Consider the following 23,333-nt stretch of genomic DNA (forward strand, 5'->3'; position numbering starts at 1 on the left):
GTCAAAATGCACGATGACGTTTTTAGTCCCTGACAAAAAGCACGGGGCCCTTATTGGTCCTTAACCAGAGAAAAATAGGCAGATGACTTCATTGCTTTTCTATGCAGTCCAATTTTGCAAAACAGAAGTGCATTACATCAGAAACAGAAGTGCAGTCCATTTGTTCATCACAAAGTAATTAAACTAAATTTCATCACAAAGTAAAATACTCCTTGGCATTCTATTTCAATGAAGTTTGTGTTTCTAACTGAAGTTTTGACCTTATTAGCGATTATTCATTTCTTTTTCAATGCTAATTAAGCTTTCCACTTTGTTAAAAGGGATTCTTGGCTCTTGCAAACAGCTTTTACGATCCCTAGAATACTATGAACTGCTTTAATTCTCTAAGTCTGTATAAGACATAGCGTTATGCGATTTACGAACAATATCTTCAGTATTGTAGCATTACAATTATACTATTTATTTTCTATAAAAGATAATTGCATGATTGTTGATAATTAAATACAGAGAAAAATCAGAGAAGAAGCCAGGTAAATGGTAAATGATTGTTGATAATTGCAATGCATGACAGTTGACTGTACTGCAGTAGTTGGTAGTTCTCAGCCACATGAAGGCAACTTGAGAGGAAGCAGCCCACCTCCATCAAATCCACAACAAGCAAATGAGTTGTTGAGTAATGAAACAATGAATGCAGCAACCAGTGGCACACGAAGTATATTATTGGCCTTCATGAACACACCTGATTTTAGGCCACCAAGGCCTGCCTCAAGAAAATGACCTGCTACTGTATATGACCTGAGAGTAGTGCATGAGCCAACTGAGAAGGGTTTATTATTATATGACTGACTTTTTTTGAAAATTCTGGCCATTATGTATTTGGAGGCCTTATTATGTCAATGTTTTTTTTGTAAATTCTGGCCATATTGTATTAGAGGCCTTTCTTTTAATTCGTGGCAGTTGGCTTTATTTTGTAATGCACTACTGTACATCCATGTCTTCAAATATAATGATACTCAAATCATGTTCCAGCTATTATGTTTCACAGGGTTGATGAATGTTTAAGTTTACCATTTTTGATGTTTTTAACTAATATACGTAGTTGTAGTTCTTGTACATCCATGTCTTCTAGTTTAACAAATTGGACTGCATACAAATTCAATTTAATGTCATGTTCCTGTTTTGCAAAATTGGATTGCACTCCTGTTTCTGATGCAATGCACTTCTGTTTTGCAAAATTGGACTGCATAGAAAAGCAATGAAGTCATGTGCCTATTTTTCTTTGGTTAGGGACCAATAAGGGCCCCGTGCTTTTTGTTAGGGACTAAAAACGTCCTCGTGCATATTGACAGGGACCAAAATGGCCCTCGTGGTTTTGACAGAGACCAAAACGTCGTTGTCTCGTCTTTCACGGTGTCCCACATCCAAGCCGCGTCAGCAAACTAACGTGCCAACTGTGCACCATTAGTTGGGCCATTAGGTGGGAGTTAACCGAAGGATGAACGTGGCTTCTTTTTTGTTATTTCAGGGACCAATTTGTCCCTTTTTTATTGTTAGAGACAGAAAAGGGCTACGTGAATATTGCGAGGGACTAAAAAAAGTATTTACTCTTCTTTTTTATGACACATGTTTTTCCCTCATTATAAACATAGTATGATAAACTTCATCCATCGCACTTTCCTGCAACTTTTCCGTAACACCAGACCCCCTTGGTCCGAGTTTCATAAATCAAAGCCGGGTTCTCGGGCCTTGGTAGTTATCTCTTTGGGCCCAAATCAAGAAAAAAAATGTTTTTTTATGAAAAGCATCGACGTTAATGGCCCAGCGACACCCTCTGCGTGTGTATGTGTCTCTGTAAATTCAATCGATGCTGTCTCACTCTGTGCAACTCCACCGTGTTCCCATGTCTAGTCTTTATTGTTCTTCTTCTTTTGCAAATTGCGGGAGTAACAATCCACGTTTGGCCCCACTGACCCGAATTTCATGTGGTTCGAGCTCGACCCGTTCGAAGGCAAAGAGAACGCGCGACAAATCGGAAGCTCAAGAGCTGGTTCTTTTACTCACGCGCAAGATAAGTGACAAAGAGCCTTTGTTGAAGACACTGAACAAGTATGTGAAGCTGGTCAGAACCGAGCATTGCTTTTTGCTCTTTGAAGAGCTTGGCAAATATGATAAATGGTTACAATGCATTGAGGTCACTTTCCCCTTCTCATAGCTCTTTAACTACTCAACTTTTTTAATTGTTGACAATATCTTATGATTTATCAAAATGGGTGTCCGATGAGAGGAAAAATCTAATTTAATTTTTTTTTGCCATAAGATTAATCTCGTGTTTCGTTGCCTCCAATTTTCATAGAATTTTGGGAATCTAGTTTGTGGGATGCAACTTAAATTTGTTTTAACTTTTTTAGTAAACATCATATCTCATTATATCCTTCATTTGTAGGTCATATGTAAGGGAAGCTTGTGGTTGGTATACACTGACATTGGATTAGGGCAAATAAAAAAGGGAAAAAAAAAATCATATCACGTTATAGAACATAGTAGTATGGATTAAAATAAGGGAGCATGACAATTAGCACGGATACAGTGTAATGAAAATGTCAATGGTTGACTCTACCTCACTTAAAGAGTTATGATATTTGGCATTCAGGTTTTCAGATGGATGCAGAAACAACGATGGTATATTGCTGATAATGGAATTTACTCAAAACTCATATCGGTTATGGGGAAGAAAGGCCAAACCAGAATGGCTATGTGGCTTTTCTCGGAGATGCGAAATGCTGGCTGTCGCCCGGATACTTCTGTGTATAATGCACTCATTACAGCTCACCTTCATTCAAGGGATAAAGCAAAGGTTTTGGCCAAAGCTCTTGGCTACTTTGAGAAGATGAAAGGAATGGAGCGGTGTAAGCCCAACATTGTTACATACAATATTCTTTTGAGAGCTTTTGCGCAAGCTCGGAAAGTGGATCAGGTGAATTCTTTGTTTAAGGATCTTGTCGAGAGCATTGTTTCGCCGGACATTTACACGTTTAATGGTGTGATGGATGCGTACGGAAAAAATGGGATGATCCGCGAAATGGAATCAGTGCTTGCTCGAATGAAAAGCAATCAGTGTAAGCCTGACTTGATTACCTTTAATTTGCTGATTGATTCATATGGGAAGAAGCAGGAATTCGATAAGATGGAGCAAGTGTTTAAGAGCTTATTACGCTCCAAGGAGAAACCAACACTTCCTACATTTAATTCAATGATTTTGAACTATGGGAAGGCACGGCTTAAGGATAAAGCAGAAAATGTTTTCAAAAAGATGACTGACATGGGTTACAGACCGAGCTTTATCACACATGAGAGTCTCATCTATATGTATGGCTTCTGTGATTGTGTTTCCAGGGCAATAGAATTGTTTGATGGGCTGGTTGAGTCAAAAGTTCAGATAAAAGTTTCAACCCTAAATGCTATGCTTGATGTTTACTGCTTAAATGGTTTACCACAGGAAGCAAATTCACTATTTGAGAGGGCAAGGAGTATACAAATATTTCCTGATTCATCAACATATAAACTTCTTTATAAGGCTTACACTAAAGCCAACTCAAAGGAGCTTCTAGATAAGTTGCTGAAGCATATGGATAAAGATGGTATTATCCCTAATAAGAGGTTCTTCTTGGATGCTCTGGGTGCTTTTGGATCTTTACCAGCAAATTCAGGATCTGCTGATGCGGCAACAGATTCAAACAACCCCCGAGATTTTGCAAAAGCTCAGCTAGAAACATAGTTGGCAATTCACATCAAGAATTTAACTCATCTGTGACTTGCATACAAGCAGCACAGTTCACTTGTGAGGTGGTATGTTAAATCACTTTGCCACCACTTCTCCATCATTCCATTTTTCATCATATTGATTCTTCTGAGGAACAAATTTTCACTTGGTCTTCATATGACATCATTTTTTTTAACTTTTCTCAAATAAATAGTATAATAATGCCGTTTCCTTGAAATTAAATTATTCATCTTATAAGATGCAACTCCTCTGTTCATGTATTAACCTTCGGGCCCGCAGACTTGCTGTTGGCTTTTGCATGATAAGCCCTGAAGAATCATGCTTAGTTACCCTAAACCCTAAACCTATTAATTTAAGCAAGTACATTTAATAAATTAGGAAGTCACAACAATGAATCTTGAGGAAAATTAAGGCATTTCAGAATACTTGGTAAAATTAACTTCTGGTGCTGAAATTTAATATTCTTAGTACAAAAAAAGAAAAGAATAAGTAATGATATGTGCTTATTTGCCATGGTGGTAAACAATGTTTCATTTCTAGTCTATTGCCCTGTTATGTTTGGTAAACTATAATATGTATAAAATTGTCTATTGTGTATCAAACGAATATTGTTTTAAGAAATAGAGCCTAAGTGAGGAAATTTTGGGCCTTGCATGTCCTTCCTTTAGTCACTTGCGACAATTACCTTCATTCCCGTTTGTGGTGAATTTGATTGGCTTGCTGCTATATCTCCCACGCTCACAATTCTCTATTTTTCGTAAGAAAATGTTGACATTTTCCCTTTTCACTTTCAGTATCTTTATTTTTTTTTGTTTTCTTAAGCTGTGTCTGTTCGTTCATCTGAATATTTTTTTTCTTGTCTGTTGATTGCAAGTTTGCCAGTTGCAATTTGCAAATGAAGCACTGAACCCATTTAATAAAGTTATATCAACAGAAATATAGACATAGAAGGTCCTGTTATCCTAGGCTCCATATGTAGTATATATTATATTCAACTAGTTCTTGTCTGAAATGACTAATGCTTTCTCTTGCTGGTGATGATGCAGCACCAGATGACAATGGCAGCCAAAATGATGTTTTTTATGATATATTTTAGTTTTATAACTGCATGAAAATTTATTTTCTATCTCTTATATTTGAAAGAATTTGTTGGGGATGCTTAACCCACTCACTTTCTGGTTCAGTGACATGTTGGAAAGTACTAACAGGAGTTCTCGATTGATCATAAATGACTTTCAGGTGTGTAGGTTTCACTCACTTTTAGACTATTTTATTATTTAAATGTTTGGCTGTGACAATTTTTAATTGGCCCCCAAATACCACCGCCACTGCGCCACACATATCCATGAGTAACATAGCAACAATGAAGAGACAATAAGATTCTCAAAGCCAAAACACAAATCACAACTCTATTGAAGGATAATAAAATATTTATTCTTTATTTATCCCCTTTGTTGTCTTTTTTTTTTTTTATATAAATAATTATGGACTATTTTCCTTTGATCTTTGGTAAGTTGGATATTATTTTGGCAAATTGGTTAGAATTTTATTTTCCCTTGGCTTCCTGAATAAAATTTGTGTGGCTTCGCTTGTCATGAATGGTTCATTTTTGTTCATAGGTATAAGGTATTTCATGTGCATTGTCCCCATCTTCATGGCACTATGGTCTTTGAAGAATGTATTAGACCGAACAACAACCAAAGCTAGTTTAGTTGATAACCAATCCAAACGAGAAGCTGCGGCAGCGCAATGAGCACATCTATGATTTACAAATGAAATTTTCATCAATGATGTTATTGATTGAACAATGATCATACTGATTCAATTTGATATCAAGGCTAAAAGGTTGAATTGTAATGTTTTCTCCACAGTACTGAAAACAGTGGATTAATAAAACAATTTGTCGAATAAAATTTATTGTGTTAGCACTTAGGAACATTTGAATGATTGGACTTCTTTAATTTACAACAGGTATGGTTCGGTTTCTAATCTGATGCAGAACAGGTTATGAACAAACATGTATGGTTCGGTTTCTTATCTGATGTAGAACAGGTTATAAAGACAATTGTTCAGCCCAATATAGTGAATGGCTCTATATTGTTACATGCAAAATGTATCCTCTTAGGTGTTAAATAATATAGTTATGTCATGTGCGAGATTTTTAACCATTGATGTATAAATTAACAGTGATGATCTTATAATTTCCTATTTCAACATTTTTTTATCTCATCCATTATCATCATTAATCTACCATTATATGGTTAAAATTCTCTTACATGGCAAGATTATATTAAATTATACCTGAGACAACCCACTGCCATTGTTACCTCTAGATGATTCTGGCCACGTTTAAGATCCATTTTATGATCGCATAAAGTATATGCAAGGGAGTGCTTTATTATTATTATTAATAATTTTTTGTATAAATACTTTTAAATTTATATAAAATTTGAAATGTAGATTAATCTTTTTAAAAATGTCTAAAATTTTAAATAAATAGTTGATGAAAAATTGAATTTAAATTTTAAAGAAAAATTAAGAATGATATATGTCTTTTTTCAAAGAAAAGCATATGAAAAGATTAACTAATTTTGAAGAAATTATTCTGATGTATACAAAAGTGAATTGTAATTTTAATAAACCATTGTTAAAAAAAATGTTTAAAAAAGAATGTTTGAACTAGATATGTACACGATCACGAGTTTGAGTCCCAATCATCAGTGGCGGAGCCATTTGAAAGGTAGGCACCACCTAATTTTTTAAAATGGTATAGATTTTCTTAAAAAAAATTGATATAGCCTTTATATTAGTTGAATTTTTAAAAACAATACAATTTTAACACCACCTAATTTTAGTGGCTGAATCTTTTGGCATTATCTAATTTTTTTCTGTGGCTCCGCCACTGCCAATCATACCAACAAGTTGATATTAAGTTTAAAAAAATAAATAGATACCTGCATTTGACCAAATTACAAAAGTGAATTAGTAAAGTTATAGTCATGCTGTCCTTAAAAATTCAGTGATCCCGTAACGGTTAAGTTGCCACCTTACAACTGTGTATGCAACCACACGAGCCAATAAAATCTTACAATTTAATCTTTTAAAAATTAGATGAGACTAATGTGTAATAGTCTTATTTCTGGCCCAACTACTAATTATGTTATTTGGTTTGATCTGACTGAATTATGAAATTAGCAAGCTGAGTTAATCAAACCATAACTTAAATATTTTGCTTGTTCAATTTTTATTTTATTTTTAAAAAAGTGATTTATTTATAAAAAAAAAAAAAAAAAAAAAAGAGTTGGGGGACCATGTCATGGTTGACAACAGCTAGCTCCGATATTTTAACTCCACTTAAGCCGGCAACAACATTATATATATGATTCTTTCCCAAACTAGTTTACATGGAAATCTTCCAAAGATGCAATTTTGACATTGGGCCACCGCATAGTGGTCCTTCATTGTCTTCAGTTTTTAAATTTTTCCCCAAAATTAGTCAGTCTTTGCAAAATTAAAATCTGGGTTAAAATATGTATTGGTTTGTCAATTTTCTTCAAATTCAAATAGCATGTATTATTTTTGGGTTATTTAACGCAAAAACAATAAAGAAAATGAGGAAAACTTAGGGGGAAAACGCTTGTTGCCGAAAGGTCTATGCGTGCAACCAAAACAAAAACAAAAACAAAAATCTACACGTTTAATCAGGTACACTCTACGATAAATGATTTTAATTAATAATTTATTTACTAATGATTAATATTTATTAAAAATCATTATCAATCATGAGTAGTTTATTATTCAAATATTATTATACAGATAACTAAATAAAAACATTTCCAAGTTAATTACAAAAAAAAAAAAAAATTCCAAGTTACTATCTGTCTCTGTCTTCTTCTTTTTTGTCTTATATTTCTTTGCACAAAACCATTTTACATATAAAAGGCATGAAAACACACACCAGCTTTATGAATTATTGACATGAAAAACAAACAATTATGAATTATCAACTGGTAGGCGATACGAAAATGTTTGGTGATACATTGCGACTACATTATGCTTGGTGAATTCTAAAAAAACTAACCCTAAAGAAACAAATTTTCGGTGCAATATGAGGTAGGTACACGTACATCCTTAAAAAAAAATAAGAATATGGAAGAAAATAAATATGAAGTTAAAAATAATACATGATAAGATCGCTGACCTAATGATCAATCTTCTATATCTATCGAATAATGCGTTGAACCTGTTCCTGCCAACAAAGCACAAGAATCGAGACACGTGATGATCCCATTATCTCATTCGGTGCAAGTCATGTTCACGGAGTTGATTTTTTATGTGAAAAATATTATGCGTTCACGTTATTTGATCATAATTATTCATTGATGATGAGAAAATAAAAAGAAAAATATATAATGTTTAAATCAGTGATTGTGATCAAATAACATGACTCACGTAATTATTTTTTCACATAAGAATATCCACTTCCATCGTAACATCAATTGCCACTGCCACATTCTCCTAATTTTGTCTGTTTAGATTGCATGTGATCTTTCTTAATGAAGTAATATTCGAGGCCTTGTGTTTGGTACGAGAGATTTTTTTTTTATCAAAAAAATAAATTTGTTAGAGAAATGATAAGAATTTTTTTATCCTGGATAAATTACAAAAAAATATTCGGTTGGCCAAAATTTTGCAAAAAAAGTTGGATTAATTTTATGGATGCTATGTTTGGTTAATGGTAAAATATTGATGAGAATGTGAATAAAATTATCAAAATAAACTTTATTTTTTTGAATATGTCAAGTGAGTCATCATCAAATGTTGCTTTTTTTTGAAAAAAAGTGAATCAAATGTTACTTTTTGAGAATCAAAATCAAGGAAAAAAAATATACCAAAGGTTAAGTGGGAAAAAATTTGCCTTTGTGTAGTTCAAAAGAAAAATATCGGGTAAAACAATTTGCTGACATTTTGTTCACAATACTCATATCAAACATGGTAAATAAATATTCTCTACCCCACTTTCCCACCATTCCATACCAAATACTCATACCAAACATCTCCTTGATTTTTTACAATAAATTATTAAAAAGTTAATTTTTTTTGTATTACAATTTGAGATTTTTATTTTAAATAAAATACTTTTACTTGAAAATTCGGAAAAAAAAATATTTAACTTGAAATATAAAAATAACTTAAACACGTGGCTTAAATATTTTTATGTAACCACGTGAGTGGGCGTGATGGTTCAGCATCTCGTCCCTTAAGCAAGTGGTTGGGGGTTCGAACCCCAACTCTTGTGAATGGAAAGCATTCTGTGACCAGCTCTTTACCGCTTTGTGCGCTGACCCGGGACGAGGGACTAATCTCATGACTATCAGCTGTGAGGATACCCGGATGTAATCTAAAAAAAAAACTTTTATATTAAAATTGAAATCTTTAGTTGGTCAAACTTCTCATCCTTAATAGATGTGTTTCAAAATTGGAGTCCTTAATTGCGTATCACAGTAGAATTCAATTTCGTATAAATTACTATTACCAACTCTCTTTTCGTTTTTCTGATTTGGATAAACAATCATTTATTGTTATGTATTTTTAACTGTAACTAGAATCTTCTGGCAGGAATTACTTGTTATCGCGACTTGGATGTCTTTCAACAAATGTTACTCACTTATTACTGCTCTTGATTTTTTTTCTTTTTTTTCCCCTTCATATCTTGAAATAGTTATTTTTCGTCACAAGTGCTTTATTGCAAGCTTAGACCTTTAATATCATAAAAACCTCTCAACCAATAAACTTAGACTTTTTTTTTGTAACACAGAGGGGCAAAACTCCAAACAAAACAAAAATTACACGACGAGATAATTAAAAGATCTACAGAAACATCCTCAAGAAGGAGCTTTAACAAAAGAGGAGGTGGAGAATGATAAACAATAAGATTATTATCATCCTCAAAATGCCTAGAAGCAAATCAGTGAGCACATGTGTTGTTCTCTCTAAAGGTGTGGACCCAACGAACATCCCAATCTTCAGCAAGCCACTTTGTGAATACGGGAAACAACCTGAGAATTTTTGTGATTATTGATATCTCCTTGAATAGTGCTGATTGCAATCTCTGAGTCATATTCCAACTCTAATCTCCTAGATCCAGTACCCCAAGTCATCTCTAAACCTTTGAGTATATCCCAAAGTTCTGCATCTAGAGGATTACATAAACCTAACCTGAATGAGAATCCACCTAGAAAAGCACCATTGTGATCTCTAATAAGGCCCCCACAGTTAGCATACTTCCTAGATAGGGATGAAGCACCTACCATCTGTATTAATCTTCAACCAACCAAGTTCAGGACGACACCACTTAATAGGTTGTTGGACACTAGGGTTACTGCCAAGAATGCTTCTATTCTTTCCTCTTGCTTCAATTAAGTGCGCAATAAAATCAGAGATTACAAACTTGTCATTGCTTGGTCTCCGAAAGCTATCATCATGAATCTGAAGATTACGCCAATTCCATAGATGCCAACAAGTAGTAAAGAAAACATCTCTCCAATCAACTTGGTTTTGATGATTCCAACCCTTACTGACATTCCTGATGAGCCAAGCCTGTAGGTCTAACGTGAAGAAATCGTTGGGAACCCTACTTCCAAACCAATCTATCCACAAAATTTTGGCTTGAGAACAATCTAGAAAGACATGGATGAGTGTTTCTTCACCGTTGGGACAGTTAATGCATATATTAGGACCCCCATTCCACTTGCATGTGCGACTCCTAACTAGAAGTTTATTAAGGAACGCCAGCCACATCGTAGTCTTGATTCTTTCTGGACCCTTCCAGTCCCAAATCTTCTTCCAAGGAAAATTCCTTTGAGAATGTTGAAAATTCATCAAGTTCATGTAGGCAACCTTAACTAAGGAAGATGACACATGATTCTGACACCAAACTAACCTATCCTCAGTATTATCTTCCAAAGCATCAGGAATGCAAAACACCTTAGAGATTAGATCATCATTTAGAAATTGATTCATATATTGAATATCCCAGGTACCCTGCTGAAAAACCTCTGCTAAAGTTTTATGCAATTCCAAATCAGGAATGTGATTAGGAGCTAGATTGCTTAGATTGTCATCCAGATTCAACCAATTATCTACCCAGAATTTAATAGTCTTTCCATCACCCACCTCCCAACGAAGACAAGCTAAAAAATTATTCCAACATTTAGAAAGGTTTCGCCAAAGTTTAGAATCATAAGGCTTAGAACTTATCTCGCGCCTCAAATCTTTTCCTCTGCCATACTTGGCTCTCAAAATCTTAACCCAGAGCTCATCTTTATCAGTTAGGATTTTCCAGGTCAGCTTGTGTATATAATCCTCATTTTGTGTACGCAATCTGATAATACCAAGGCCTCCTATTTCCTTCGGTTTATACATTGTGTCCCAAGCCACTAAATGAGCTTTATTAATACCCCAAATGAAATTACGTTGAAGCTGTTCAATCTCATCACACACAGATGTGGGAAGAAGACCATTTTGCATATGGAATGAAGGAATAGCACCAATCACTGATTTAGCCAGTGTGACTCTCCTTGCAAAAGAAAAACTTTGGTGCTTCCAGCCATCTAGTTTCTTTCGAACCCGATCCATTAGAGTAGCATAATTTGTTTTCAAATCTCGCCCTTGCCTGATAAATGAGCCCAAGTATTTACCAATACTACTTACTCTTTTGAAACCAGAAAGCACAGATATTGCATCCGCATTTGCATCAGATGTATTGGGAGAGAAGTAGATGGTAGACTTATGAACACTTATACTTTGACCAGACATTCTGCAAAAAAGATCTAAACACTCCATTATTACCTGCATTTGCTGCACCGAAGCTTCAGAAAAAAGGACAATATCATCTGCAAACATGAGATGGGAAATTGTTGGACCACCTCTACACACTCTGATCGGTTTCCACACACCACTGCCAACCCATTGAGCAATAAGATGAGATAACTTTTCATCACATAAGACAAAGATATATGGGGATAATGGATCACCCTGACGAATTCCACGTTCAGGAATGATAGTTTCGGTTAAACCCCCAATCACAAGCACTTTAAAAATTATTTGTTGTGATAGATGCCATAATGAAACCATCCAAGATGGAAGCTGGATTTCAGAGATAACCTTATGAATAAACGACCAATTAAGTTTATCATAGGCTTTTTCTAAATCAATTTTAATGGCCATAGCACCCATCTTAGCTTTAAACTTAGTCATCGAATGAACAATCTCTTTTGCTGTAATAATGTTGTTACGTTATAATTTGAAATTTTTAATATACTCTTTACCTAATTTTCATCTTAATCACAATTTATATTTATTGACAATATTTTAAAATATAACTTTATTAATATGAGTATTATGACCTTGACCTGATACTTTAAACTTTTAGGTTGAATGTTGTATTATATGTTACAGAAAATAAATATTTTTATGAGAATTCCTCCATTAAAGACGTAATATTGTTCGTTAATCAATTCTATTACATTTAGAATCCCATTTTTTTAAAAAAGATTACAAACTGAAAATATTATTGTAAAATGAATTAATTATCCAAAAGTAGATGATCACAGTTCACAGTGACATTAAATTGCGATCTCAGACGAAACTTAAAATTAATTTCAAGAGTTTGAATTTGAATTTTAAAATTACTTTACGAGGAATTTTACCAAATCATTGTGATAATTGACTTGAAATTACTTAAACAATTGCTTTTTCACAAAAAAATATAAGTTTAATTTGGACAAAATTAAAATTGACGCAGGTAGACTAAATGGAAAAAATATTTATCTTTTAAAATAACACAACTTGTGTCATCTCACTCACAAAGAGATGAGACCCACATCTTTATATTTTTTTGTCCACACTCTTTTCTTTTTTATCTATTTCTTTCTCTCATTTAAAATGACATAACTTTACATTCTTTAAAATGATACACACTTTTCTCACTAAATATATTCCTAAAATATATCCACAATCATATTCCAAGAACTATCATACTTTATAAAGATTTAATATTATGCAACAGATTGGCTTAGCCGGAGACAAATATGTAATATGTTAATAAACAAAGGTTAAAAAAAATGGAGAAAAAATATTTGTCTTTTTAACTGACACAACTTGTATTATTTCACTCTCATAAATAGACGAGACTCTCACATCTTTAAATTTTTGTCCATTTTTTCTTTTATGATCTATCTTTTTCTTTTACGTAAAATGACACAAATTTACATCATTCGAAATGACATACAATTTTCAAAAAAAAAAATCTATTAACGCAATTTTCAATAAAAAGAAAAATTGAAGTAGTCCTGTAATTAACTGTTCTAAAAGAAAGTATTATTTTCATTTTTTCACATTGCTGACACCGTGACACGTATATATATCCATATATAGTACGACATTTAAATTAGCAGATTCTTGTTCACGTGACGTGTTTCAACTTTCAATTGAAATATCGTAATCTGCAAGATAATTACTTTTTAATTGTTCTTCAAAATCCGGAATAATAATAATAATAATAAATGACGACATTAATTGGAGATTCCATTAACGGACGCGAAACAAAGACATACTTCATTTTCATTTCAGCATAAAAAGGTGCTATTAGCTAGCAATGGCCATGCACTCTCACTCTCACGCTTTCCTAAGCTGAAACGCTTATAATTTCACGTGACTAGTGTGTGAGTAACCCAACAAAAAAAGATTCCAATTGAGTTCACTGAATTCAGATACCAATCCTTCATGGCTGCGATGCAAGTGCTACGCAAGAGATCCAAGTCCCTCGCATCCTACACTCGCACCTTTTCTTCTTTCGGAACCTCCGCCACTGCCTCCCACAAAGTCGTTACGCCGCCGTCGCTTCCGCCGTTCGATCACCAGCCTCAACCGTATAAAGGACCATCGGCCGATGAGGTCTTCGCCAAGAGGAAAAAGTTCCTGGGTCCTTCCTTATTCCACTACTATCAGAAACCTGTGAGTCTCCAAAATTAAAAGCAACCTTATCATCCTCGAAACTTTTGTTTTTCCCTTTTATTTTTATTTTTTAATGTATTGGTCCTATAATGAAAAAGTTTATAATGAATTGATAACGCAGCAATTAAATATGACAGTTTGTAATTAACTTCTGGCAACAACTTTTCTGATGAGGCAAAGATTTACCATGATGTTTTTTTTTTGTTCGTTGAAGTTGATGCTTTGAGTGAAGTGAAGTCAATATGGGGTGTGATGAAAAATTAACGATGTGGATTCAGTTCTGATGCTTCAGTGTGGTTTATGGACTATGAATGATTGGTTTCTGATTTAGATTTTAATTATGTATATATTTAGCTCAATATTGTGGAGGGCAAGATGCAATATCTTTTTGATGAGAGTGGGAGGCGTTATCTTGATGCTTTTGCCGGGATAGTTACTGTCTCTTGCGGACATTGTCATCCTGAAGTTTTGAATGCTGTGATGGAGCAGAGTAAACTTCTGCAGCATGCTACAACCATATATCTACATCATACAATAGGTGATTTTGCTGAGGGACTGGCATCAAAAATGCCTGGAAACCTCAAGGTCAGTTTTCTATTGATTATTTGTTTCTAGATTCTTACTTCAATTCTATATATAGTGAACTTTTTTTGTAAAATATTATGATGACTGTAAGATTTCATAATGCCTCTCCTTCTTGAAATGTCATGTTTCTAGCACTAAGTCCTTATATAGTTTAACATTACCATGCCTCCAAAACAGTGACAGTTTCTCCATGTCATTATTTATATTTTATTTTTTTTCTTCTTTTCCTTGTCATTATGCCTTCCTGCTTCATGTCATGCATTCATTGGAGAAGCAAAATGTTCAATTTTATAATGTGCTAGATTTCATTCAATGTGCAACATAATCATCAACTTTCAAATACACAATTTGAAATTGCAGGTTGTTTATTTTGTAAATTCTGGATCAGAAGCAAATGAATTAGCAATGCTGATGGCCCGTCTATATACTGGTAATCTTGGCATGATTTCTTTGAGGAATGCATATCATGGGGGGAGTTCGAGTACAATGGCTCTGACCGCTCTGAACACTTGGAAATACCCAATACCAGAGGTGTGTCTGTATATTTGATCACAATATTTCAATTGGTTGGTTGATCTTAGAGGGCAATTTTAAATTTCAATCAGAATTATAAGCTGCAGTATATATGTATACCACCAACTACGGCAGTAAAACCTGTGAGCCCCTTTTTTTAAACTCAATAACTATTTCGTGGTTGCAGCTGTAGTAATTTATTTTCTCCTCGACGTGTTTACTCACCTGAAGAAGGAATTCAAGATTCTGAGAACCAAATTTATAGTGTGCTTTTCAACATAATCAACTTTGGTCAATTTATTTGTCTCTTTTTGACTTTTTTTGTCTATTATGAGGATTCAGTGAGATGATCATAGAAATTAGATAAACTGCAATTTGGAAAACTTTCAAATCTGTAACAGAAATACTCTTTCATCATTGATTTTCTTTGTTCAGTTTTTTTATGCAGAAACAAATCAGCAAAAAATTATATTTGCCAGTACTAACTTCAAGCTAGTCCAATTTTAATCATACCATTGTGGATGTGGTATTCGTATTCATTTTTCTATTCAAGATGGTGCAATATAATTATACTCAACATTGTTTTAAACAATATAGGGCGAAATTCATCACGTTGTGAATCCAGATCCATACCGTGGAATCTTTGGCGCAGATGCTAATAGTTATGCCAAAGATGTCCAAGACCATATTGACTATGGAACTTCAGGAAAAGTTGCTGGATTTATAGCGGAAACAATTCAGGTACGTATAATCTATAATGTTTAAGATTTAAAGCGGAATTTTGAACACTCCATTGGTCTATTTTTTTGTTTAGATTTTACTCACTGTTTACTCTAGGGAGTTGGAGGAGCGGTTGAACTGGCACCTGGGTACTTGAAACTTGTCTATGACATTGTACACAAGGCTGGTGGTGTTTGCATTGCTGATGAAGTGCAAACTGGGTTTGGCCGCACAGGAAGCCATTATTGGGGATTTGAGACACAGGGTGTCATTCCTGATATAGTAACCATGGCAAAGGTCTATACCATCATCTCATCTGTCTTTTTTTACTAGTTCCTCAAACCTTGACACCTTAATCATGCGTTTGAAGTGCACCATCATTTGTCTCTTATGATGTTCATTATGTATCTATATTTTTTAAGCATAACTTCATGTTATGTTCATTATGTATGCATATCTTTTCAGTATAGCTTCAAGTTTTTCCTTTAATTTTTGGCTTAAGATATTATGTTCTGTTATCTTTTCACCATAGTATATATTTTATTTTCTGCTTTCTTTTCATTCCTGTCTGAATATATATTGTTCTGGCTTTTGAACTTTCATATCTTCTGTATCAGGGTATTGGCAACGGTCTGCCATTAGGAGCTGTAGTTACAACTCCAGAAATTGCGAGTGTGCTGGCCCAGAAGATTCAATTTAATACCTTTGGCGGTAACCCTGTATGTTCTGCTGGAGGACTTGCAGTGCTCAGGGTTCTTGATAAGGAGAAGCGTCAGGCTCATTGTGCTGATGTTGGTTCTCACTTGCTTGAGCGTTTGAGATCGCTTATGCAAAGACATGAAAGTATGTCATCTTGAATCTAACATCCTATAAATAGTTAGTTTTTTCTTTTTGTAATGCACCTATTTTATAGCATGTTTGCACTTTCTAGCTATCTACATACATGCTTTAATAGTCAGAGGCGTGTAACTGTGGGTTGAGGGGCTTTCATTACTTGATGTGGGTCAGGGATTGATATGTTAGAGCCAGTATGGAGCTATATCATGTTGCTTCAACGTTGTTGATTATTCTCATAATTACTATATAATGTGCCAGTCATTGGAGATGTGAGGGGAAGAGGCTTAATGGTGGGGGTAGAGTTTGTTACGGATCAAAAAGAGAAGACACCAGCAAAGGCTGAAACAGCTGTTTTGTTCGAAAAACTTAGAGGTAAGACAAGAATCATTTCATGCATATGACGTCTTCTTTTTCAAAATATCTTCCAAACATTCTAACCGTTTACTCGCATATGAATTGAAGAGCTTGGTATTCTAGTTGGGAAAGGAGGACTGCACGGAAATGTTTTTAGGATTAAGCCACCAATGTGTTTCACCAAAGATGATGCAGGTATAATTTTGTCCTTGCTCTCTTAACTGGGATGCTGGTTCTAGATTCTTTCTCGAACCCTTCTCCTACTTAAATGTTATTTTACTGATCGTTCTCCTCTTGTGCAGAATTTTTTGTGGATGCCTTGGACTATGCTATATCAAAGTTGTGAGATGATTATGCATCCCTCTTGCATGGAAATGATATCCTTGATAATGGAACCAAATTGCCACAAGGCAGCACAACTGACAAGTTTTTAAATTTCAGATGTCACTATGAATAATGTAATGCTCACCCCGATGCTAAGAGGGGGTTCTTCTCTTGGACATTATTGTATATAATTTTGGGTTTCACAACATCATAGAGCTGCATTCAATCTAAAGAGTAGTGTTAAATCCATAATGAAGATCTTATAATGAGGTCAAGTGGAGCTCAAAAGTAGAGGACAACTTCTTAAATTGGTTAAAAGTGACAAATTACACTAACGAATGTGACACGCATCTAGACCTAAAAAGTCTATGTCATCGCTCACTTGAATTTCTAATATTCCCTCTCTTTCAAGTGTGAACCCAAACTTTGTATGCTATCCCATCAAGCATTTGCCTTTCTAAGTATTCGTGGGATTACCTAGAGTTAATTCTTGGTTAATGTTCACAACATGGATTAGTCATAAATTTGGGCGCCAACCATTATTTTCAAACACTTGGTCCAGTCAAAGCATTGGTTCTATTTCTACTCATTAGGCAATCAGGTGAATCTCAAAAGTAAGGGAGATCTTAATGGACTAACTAACAAATTGCGACTGTGGGTTTGATACAATTTTTTGATCCAATTTTTTTTTTTTTCACTTACATATACTCAACTCATTTTTAATCAAAGCGAGATTTTAGATATGTCAAATTTCAAACACAATATCATACAACATATTTAGAATTTTAAGCTAAAGTTGAAAGGTGAAGAAGACAAATAAATGAATTTATATCTAAAATAAGAATAGCTACGTCTGCTTAGTAGTTAGTACATAACAAATCATGAAATCAATGACAGGCAAGAGTAACTTTACTCAAACTGCACCAATAAAAAATTTGTCTCGTGTAACCTGTCGGAGTTCTCACTTCCAAATATAATGCTTTACTTTGTTTTATGAAAAGACTAACGATAAACGATTTAAGACAGTGTTAATATTCTTGTTCTATAAGATGTGGAGTAGTGGTCCAATTTAGCACGGCCGAGTCAACAAGTATAAACGCTAACCTCTCAAAAAGTATACTCTGTTGTTCTCTTTGACAAGAAAATAAAAAAAATATTAATGGGAAGTTTATTGGAGGACGAGTTGGTATAAGATGGAACAAGATTTTAAAGAAACTGAATCAACATCCTCTACACATTCTACATCCTGAAATTGCCATGCTTTAAACCATCAAACCCAATATATTATTTTGTAGGTACTCTGCTCAATGAATTCAAATGACTCGATAGTTTATTGTTTTATCCAATGTCTTTGTTTAACTTTGTGTTTGGCTTTGGCATGTTTCTTATGTGTTTTTTTCTATAGTGCAAAGTGTTTAAGGACATTCTAAGGAGAGGACGATGAGGCTAAAGTGAGGGTCAGACAAGAAGAAAATGTCGTAGAGTCACTAAGAGCAACATGGCTATTCGAAATTTTTAATATGGTTCATATCACCATGGTCCTTCTATTAAGAAATTGACTCACGAATTAATTTTTTTTTCTCCTTCTCTCTTCTCTTTCCTTAACCTTTTCTCTCTTTTTCTCACCTCCGCCCCATCAATTTTTTCTTGGGTCCGGAGCACACAAAACTAGCTCGGCTATTCGTTTGTTATCATTGACATGTGGCAATAGTGATAGAAATATCTATGGTACTACTGCTGTACTATTCACTCAATACATCTATTCAATAAAAAATGAAGAATGACTGTCAAGTTTGTATGGAAAGGAGAGAAAAATATTTTTTTTTCCAAATGTCACTTGTTGAATGACAGATGTACCTACTACAGATGTACAGAAGATGATCTCAATAGTGATATGGTAATCCGTTTGTCCATCATAACTTAGCAAAGACATGTTAATGACTAGAAATAAAATTGATACTTTAAAAAATGAGGGATAAAAAACTAAACCCAAATTAAAGTCATATTCAAATGGAAAAATAGTGTCACTATCTTTTCTTTGCTTTTTATATCACTCATAATTATCTTTTTGATCCGAGTAACTTCCCCCATATATGCCTATAAATTTTGAATGTTTGAGTATGCTACGGGACTAAACCCGAGTGCAAGATGGATCAAAGATTAAGGTTTTATGCCCCTTCTCAAAATAGCATTGGTGGTGATCAAATGAAGTTCCTTCACTCAGTTCCTTTCCACCAACTGAGCTGCCATCGTTGAATAAAGTGTCACTATCTTTAGTTGCTCGAATATTTACCACACGAGCTTCTGAGAGCACGTCCTTAAAAGGATAAACATGTCTAGAAAGAAAAACGCAGCTGTACATTATACACATTTTACATGACCAACTTCCATAGAGACCCGTCACACACACCTAATCATATTTACTACTTCTCCGTAACACAAGACTGCAGGAAAAATTGTAGCAGCCAGTATAGATCATAATCATGATCATGGTTTTTGATTTATGCTGCGCTACTGATATAATAACTATTTTTATAACTACATAAATATAATGTTTCAAAATATAACTACATAACAATTGTAAAAATATTTACTCATGAGTGGGATGATCAGCCCAAAGTTTGCTCAAGGCCCGTAGGCGTTGAAAATATTCCCCAAAAGTAAGCAGCCATCGAGCATTCTGACGTATGCTTAGTATTCGAGACATTTGCTGCAAGGTTTCTTGTCTTAGATGATCAGCCTGTTTCACATAAAGCTTGCTTCAATTTTCTAATAGCCAACCTAAACTTTTCTAAAGTGGAAATGGTTTGATAGCATAGACATTCTTACGTACACTTCAATGAAACCAATGTTCTTATATTGAATTACCCTTAGACACGTTAGCTTGGATCATCGTTGTTTTCAATTAACTATATATTTTGAGACTTTTTCATTATCAAAATGTAAAAGTTCTCATTGGTGATCCTAATTAATATGTTATTTATAAGTACCATGATAAGTCCATTTTAAGGTATGTAGCATGTATTGACAGAAGTGAATCCTCTCATGTGTTATTCAACATGACATATTATATGGGAGGATTTTAATCATACAAAAGTGAATCAATAGTCATAAGAAAAGAAAAAGAAAATATATTGGGAGAAGTTGCAAAATCATCATAGTTGATTTGTTTGTTAATAATCATGTTAAATAAGACACGAGAAGATCTATTTCCCAGCATGTAACTGATAAACATAGAATTTACACACTAACTTATCACGTAAAATTTACACGTAACATGATTCACTTCCGGGAACGAATACATGTTGGGAATTCTGAGTGAACATTTTTTTTTTTTCTTTTTTTTGGGTTCATGCAAAGAACATTTACTCAGCAAACATACATATATTTCTTTTTCTGTGTTGATATTAAAACTAGTATAAAAAAATACAAATAGCAAGGCATCCTTTGATTGACATGACATGGAATGAAAAAGGTTTTATTAAATTGATAAGTAAATGGCTATGAATAAAGTGAAATACATTACCTGGTTGACAAAGCTTACCAGTGCTTCTGACCTCTCCATTACAGTAGCCATATGAGGAATGTAAGTTCCTTCAACAAGTTGTCCTGCTTCTACAGTTTCAGCAAGCATTTGCTGGAGTTTGTTCATACCTTGTGAAAGGGCATCTTCTGCTTGCCGGCATGATTTTTCAAGGCTACAGGCATCTAACCGTTCTTCCTCTGTCAAGGGTTCACACAGAGGGACCAGAATCTGCAATAATAATAGCAATAATATTGGTATTACTAGCTTACATTATGCCATAGTAGAAATATGGCAACAGAAATAATCCCCAGTTTATCATGTATCCTAATAAAGGTATGAAGTCAAGACAAAATCTAAATATCAACTATAGTACAAAAAGCATTTCAGAGTCAATCACTGACACTGAGTGATAACCATTTAAGTACAAAAAGCATTTCAGTAGATCTTGCTAATGTATAAAAACTGTAGTAAATTACTTCAGTGTCAATTTGCCTATATTCTCTCAATGAATCAATAGGAGATTATTACTTAAAGTGCAAAACAAATTGCAAACTTGTTCATTAGTAAGCATCATGTGGAATGGCTTACACTAAGGTTAAGTACTGAGATACATAAAAATACTAGCACAAATTGAAAAAATTGAAAAAATAAAGCAAACCATCCAATCATATTTTCAAATAATAAAGAAACTTCCCTCCTCCCCTCTTCCGGTGATAAATGTGAATGTGTAATGTTTCTCACAACAAGCTTGCATATATAGATTAATAGTGACATTTATATTGTTACTACATCTGGTTACAGAACCCACAAAGCTGTATGGGCAAACATCCTAGTTTTTAGTACAAATCAAATTCAGATTAAATGAATTCTTTCATTGTTTAGATATCAAGCATCACCTTTAGAAGTTCAGAGGGGCGAAAGCCTCCAATCCACAAGAAAAGTCGTTCAGTTGTTGTTTTCCACAAACCAGACATAACATAAAAAACATCTGCTTTTGCAGCAGCAGATTTCATGCAAAAGAATTTGAAATAGTGGTTCATTATGCCATCTACAAGTGTTTCCAGCTGTATGTCATCGATATGAGCACTTAAAGCACTTCTCAATTCCAAGATTTGTCTATTTTGCTCTTCTATCCATTCTCCATACTCCATCTTAAAGGTTGTTATTCCTGTAAATTTTGTTTTGACCACAGAATAAAATTAATTTTGAAAATGAGAACATTAAATTACCGAGATATGAAATAACCACATTTAACAGGAAAACTCGAGCAGTGTCAAATCAGTATCTAGCACTAGCAGATTAATAGCAACAAACAAACCTGAATTTTCAGAGCCAGCAAAACCCAGATTATTAGAACCCAATCCACCATCAATACACAATCCCTGCAGTTTTGTTGCCTCAAGAGATTGACAAGAGAGGGAATAAAAACAAGTAGATATTGAACAATATAAAGTGATCCATAGCAGAGACTAGTAGTAATTGACTCAGCTTCACAGCACCTGTTGTCTAACATGATCTACCTCTCTCTCTAACTGCATCAACTTCAAACGACATGATTCTAACTGCTGCACATAGGCCTATAAGGAAATATCAGAAATCACATGAAAATTAGTACATCTAAACACTTGTTGCATGTTTGGTAATTGGTATATCTTTCAGTGCATAAACCTTCAAACCTTTTTCCTTAAACGACTCTTACGAGCAGCCTCTCGATTTTGTGCAAGACGTCTTTGTATCTGCATGTTTCATCATGTTAAATTCCCTTTTCTTTTCTTTTTTCCTTTTTTCACCGAAAATTAAGAAAAACATGGTCTTACCTTATTAGTAAGTTTGTTGGCTTCTTGGTCATACTTCGTAGGTGTTCCCAATATCCCATGAGAAGCATCCTTTGACTGTGTATTAAACAGCATAAAAGAAAACAGTTAATAGGCAAAAGTAGGCATTATCATTTGCAAAAGACAAAGCATAAATTTGATAAACCTGCACCTGAACCTGATTATCTAACTTCATGTTCCCTTCATCAATTAAGGACGTGGATGCACTTAAATAACCATTACTTTCGAAATTTTCTTCCCACATAGTAATTTGGTGAATAGGATCATACACACCCATCCTTCTTGAGGAAACAAACTGTGAAGATGAAGGATTCATGCTATCTAGGATACTAGTCCTCATCCAAAACAAAACAAAAGGCAACAACCAAAATCATCATTTTTGGTACGTACGCGAAAGCAAAACCAAACCGTTATACACACTTTTTTAAGGACAAAACAAAAATGATTACAGAAGCAGAAGAAGAAACAACCGGTGAAGGTGAAATCATAGAAAGCGCGCAACACAAGCAACTAGTTCCTAAAAAAAAATAAAGCTGTCTTGTATTTTTATTATCTTGTTCTCGTACTTGGTTCATCCTCGTTTTCCTCGGCAATTAAATATTTAAAATTAGAAAGAAAAAGAAAGGAAATTAAAATAAATGAATAAATAAAGGGTGAACCTTTGAAAGGTACTTTGAGAAATGAGAAGACTTTTTTCCTCGCAAAAAAAAAAAAAAAAAAAAAAAACAAATCCCCAACGCAAACTAGTATCCAATGGAATCTCTTCCAATTGAAAAACCTATCCTGAGCCCCAATAATGGTGAGACGAAAGCTTGAAACTATAATTAATAAATGAATAAGT

At 34.1% G+C, this 23,333-nt stretch overlaps 3 protein-coding genes across 10 annotated transcripts; 2 read left to right on the plus strand and 1 right to left on the minus strand.

Annotated features, from left to right (window-relative positions):
* Nucleotides 1–1,689: 1,689 nt before the first annotated feature.
* On the plus strand, nt 1,690–6,052 carry LOC133290598 (pentatricopeptide repeat-containing protein At4g39620, chloroplastic). Of its 4 annotated transcripts, none has more exons than XR_009748692.1 (4): nt 1,690–2,191; nt 2,651–3,846; nt 4,966–5,020; nt 5,753–6,052. XR_009748692.1 is itself a non-coding variant. In XM_061488710.1 (2 exons), the coding sequence occupies exons 1-2, from the start codon at nt 1,865–1,867 to the stop codon at nt 3,773–3,775; spliced, it is 1,452 nt and encodes a 483-aa protein (XP_061344694.1). In that variant the 5' UTR covers nt 1,690–1,864; the 3' UTR covers nt 3,776–4,532. The 4 variants fall into 4 exon arrangements, 1 of the variants encoding a protein (XP_061344694.1); XR_009748691.1 differs by lacking the exon at nt 5,753–6,052 and adding an exon at nt 5,401–5,698; XR_009748694.1 differs by lacking the exons at nt 4,966–5,020; nt 5,753–6,052 and adding an exon at nt 5,401–5,698.
* A 7,430-nt stretch (nt 6,053–13,482) lies between these two features.
* LOC133290455 (alanine--glyoxylate aminotransferase 2 homolog 1, mitochondrial) lies at nt 13,483–17,323 on the plus strand. Its single transcript, XM_061488537.1, has 9 exons — nt 13,483–13,798; nt 14,153–14,383; nt 14,744–14,914; nt 15,494–15,637; nt 15,734–15,913; nt 16,234–16,459; nt 16,712–16,825; nt 16,916–17,002; nt 17,110–17,323. Exons 1-9 carry the CDS (start codon nt 13,568–13,570, stop codon nt 17,151–17,153), a joined length of 1,428 nt encoding a protein of 475 aa, XP_061344521.1. The 5' UTR covers nt 13,483–13,567; the 3' UTR covers nt 17,154–17,323.
* Nucleotides 17,324–19,337: 2,014 nt separating this feature from the next.
* On the minus strand, nt 19,338–23,098 carry LOC133291300 (transcription factor TGA1-like). Of its 5 annotated transcripts, XM_061489569.1 has the most exons (9): nt 22,963–23,065; nt 22,644–22,821; nt 22,475–22,549; nt 22,334–22,393; nt 22,157–22,234; nt 21,976–22,039; nt 21,554–21,825; nt 20,658–20,885; nt 19,340–19,871 (listed from the first exon to the last, which is right to left on the minus strand). In XM_061489569.1, exons 2-9 carry the CDS (start codon nt 22,806–22,808, stop codon nt 19,722–19,724), a joined length of 1,092 nt encoding a protein of 363 aa, XP_061345553.1. In that variant the 5' UTR covers nt 22,809–22,821; nt 22,963–23,065; the 3' UTR covers nt 19,340–19,721. The 5 variants fall into 5 exon arrangements, with proteins under 5 accessions (XP_061345561.1, XP_061345536.1, XP_061345544.1 ...); XM_061489577.1 differs by having other exon boundaries at nt 19,338–19,871; nt 22,475–22,551; nt 22,655–23,098; XM_061489552.1 differs by having other exon boundaries at nt 19,339–19,871; nt 22,650–23,098.
* Between the last annotated feature and the right edge of the window lie 235 nt (nt 23,099–23,333).

The sequence above is a fragment of the Gastrolobium bilobum genome, unplaced genomic scaffold (assembly GCF_033153095.1).
Source record: "Gastrolobium bilobum isolate Gb01-03AN ecotype WA unplaced genomic scaffold, APGP_CSIRO_Gbil_v1 utg4377, whole genome shotgun sequence".
Taxonomy (NCBI): Eukaryota; Viridiplantae; Streptophyta; class Magnoliopsida; order Fabales; family Fabaceae; genus Gastrolobium; species Gastrolobium bilobum.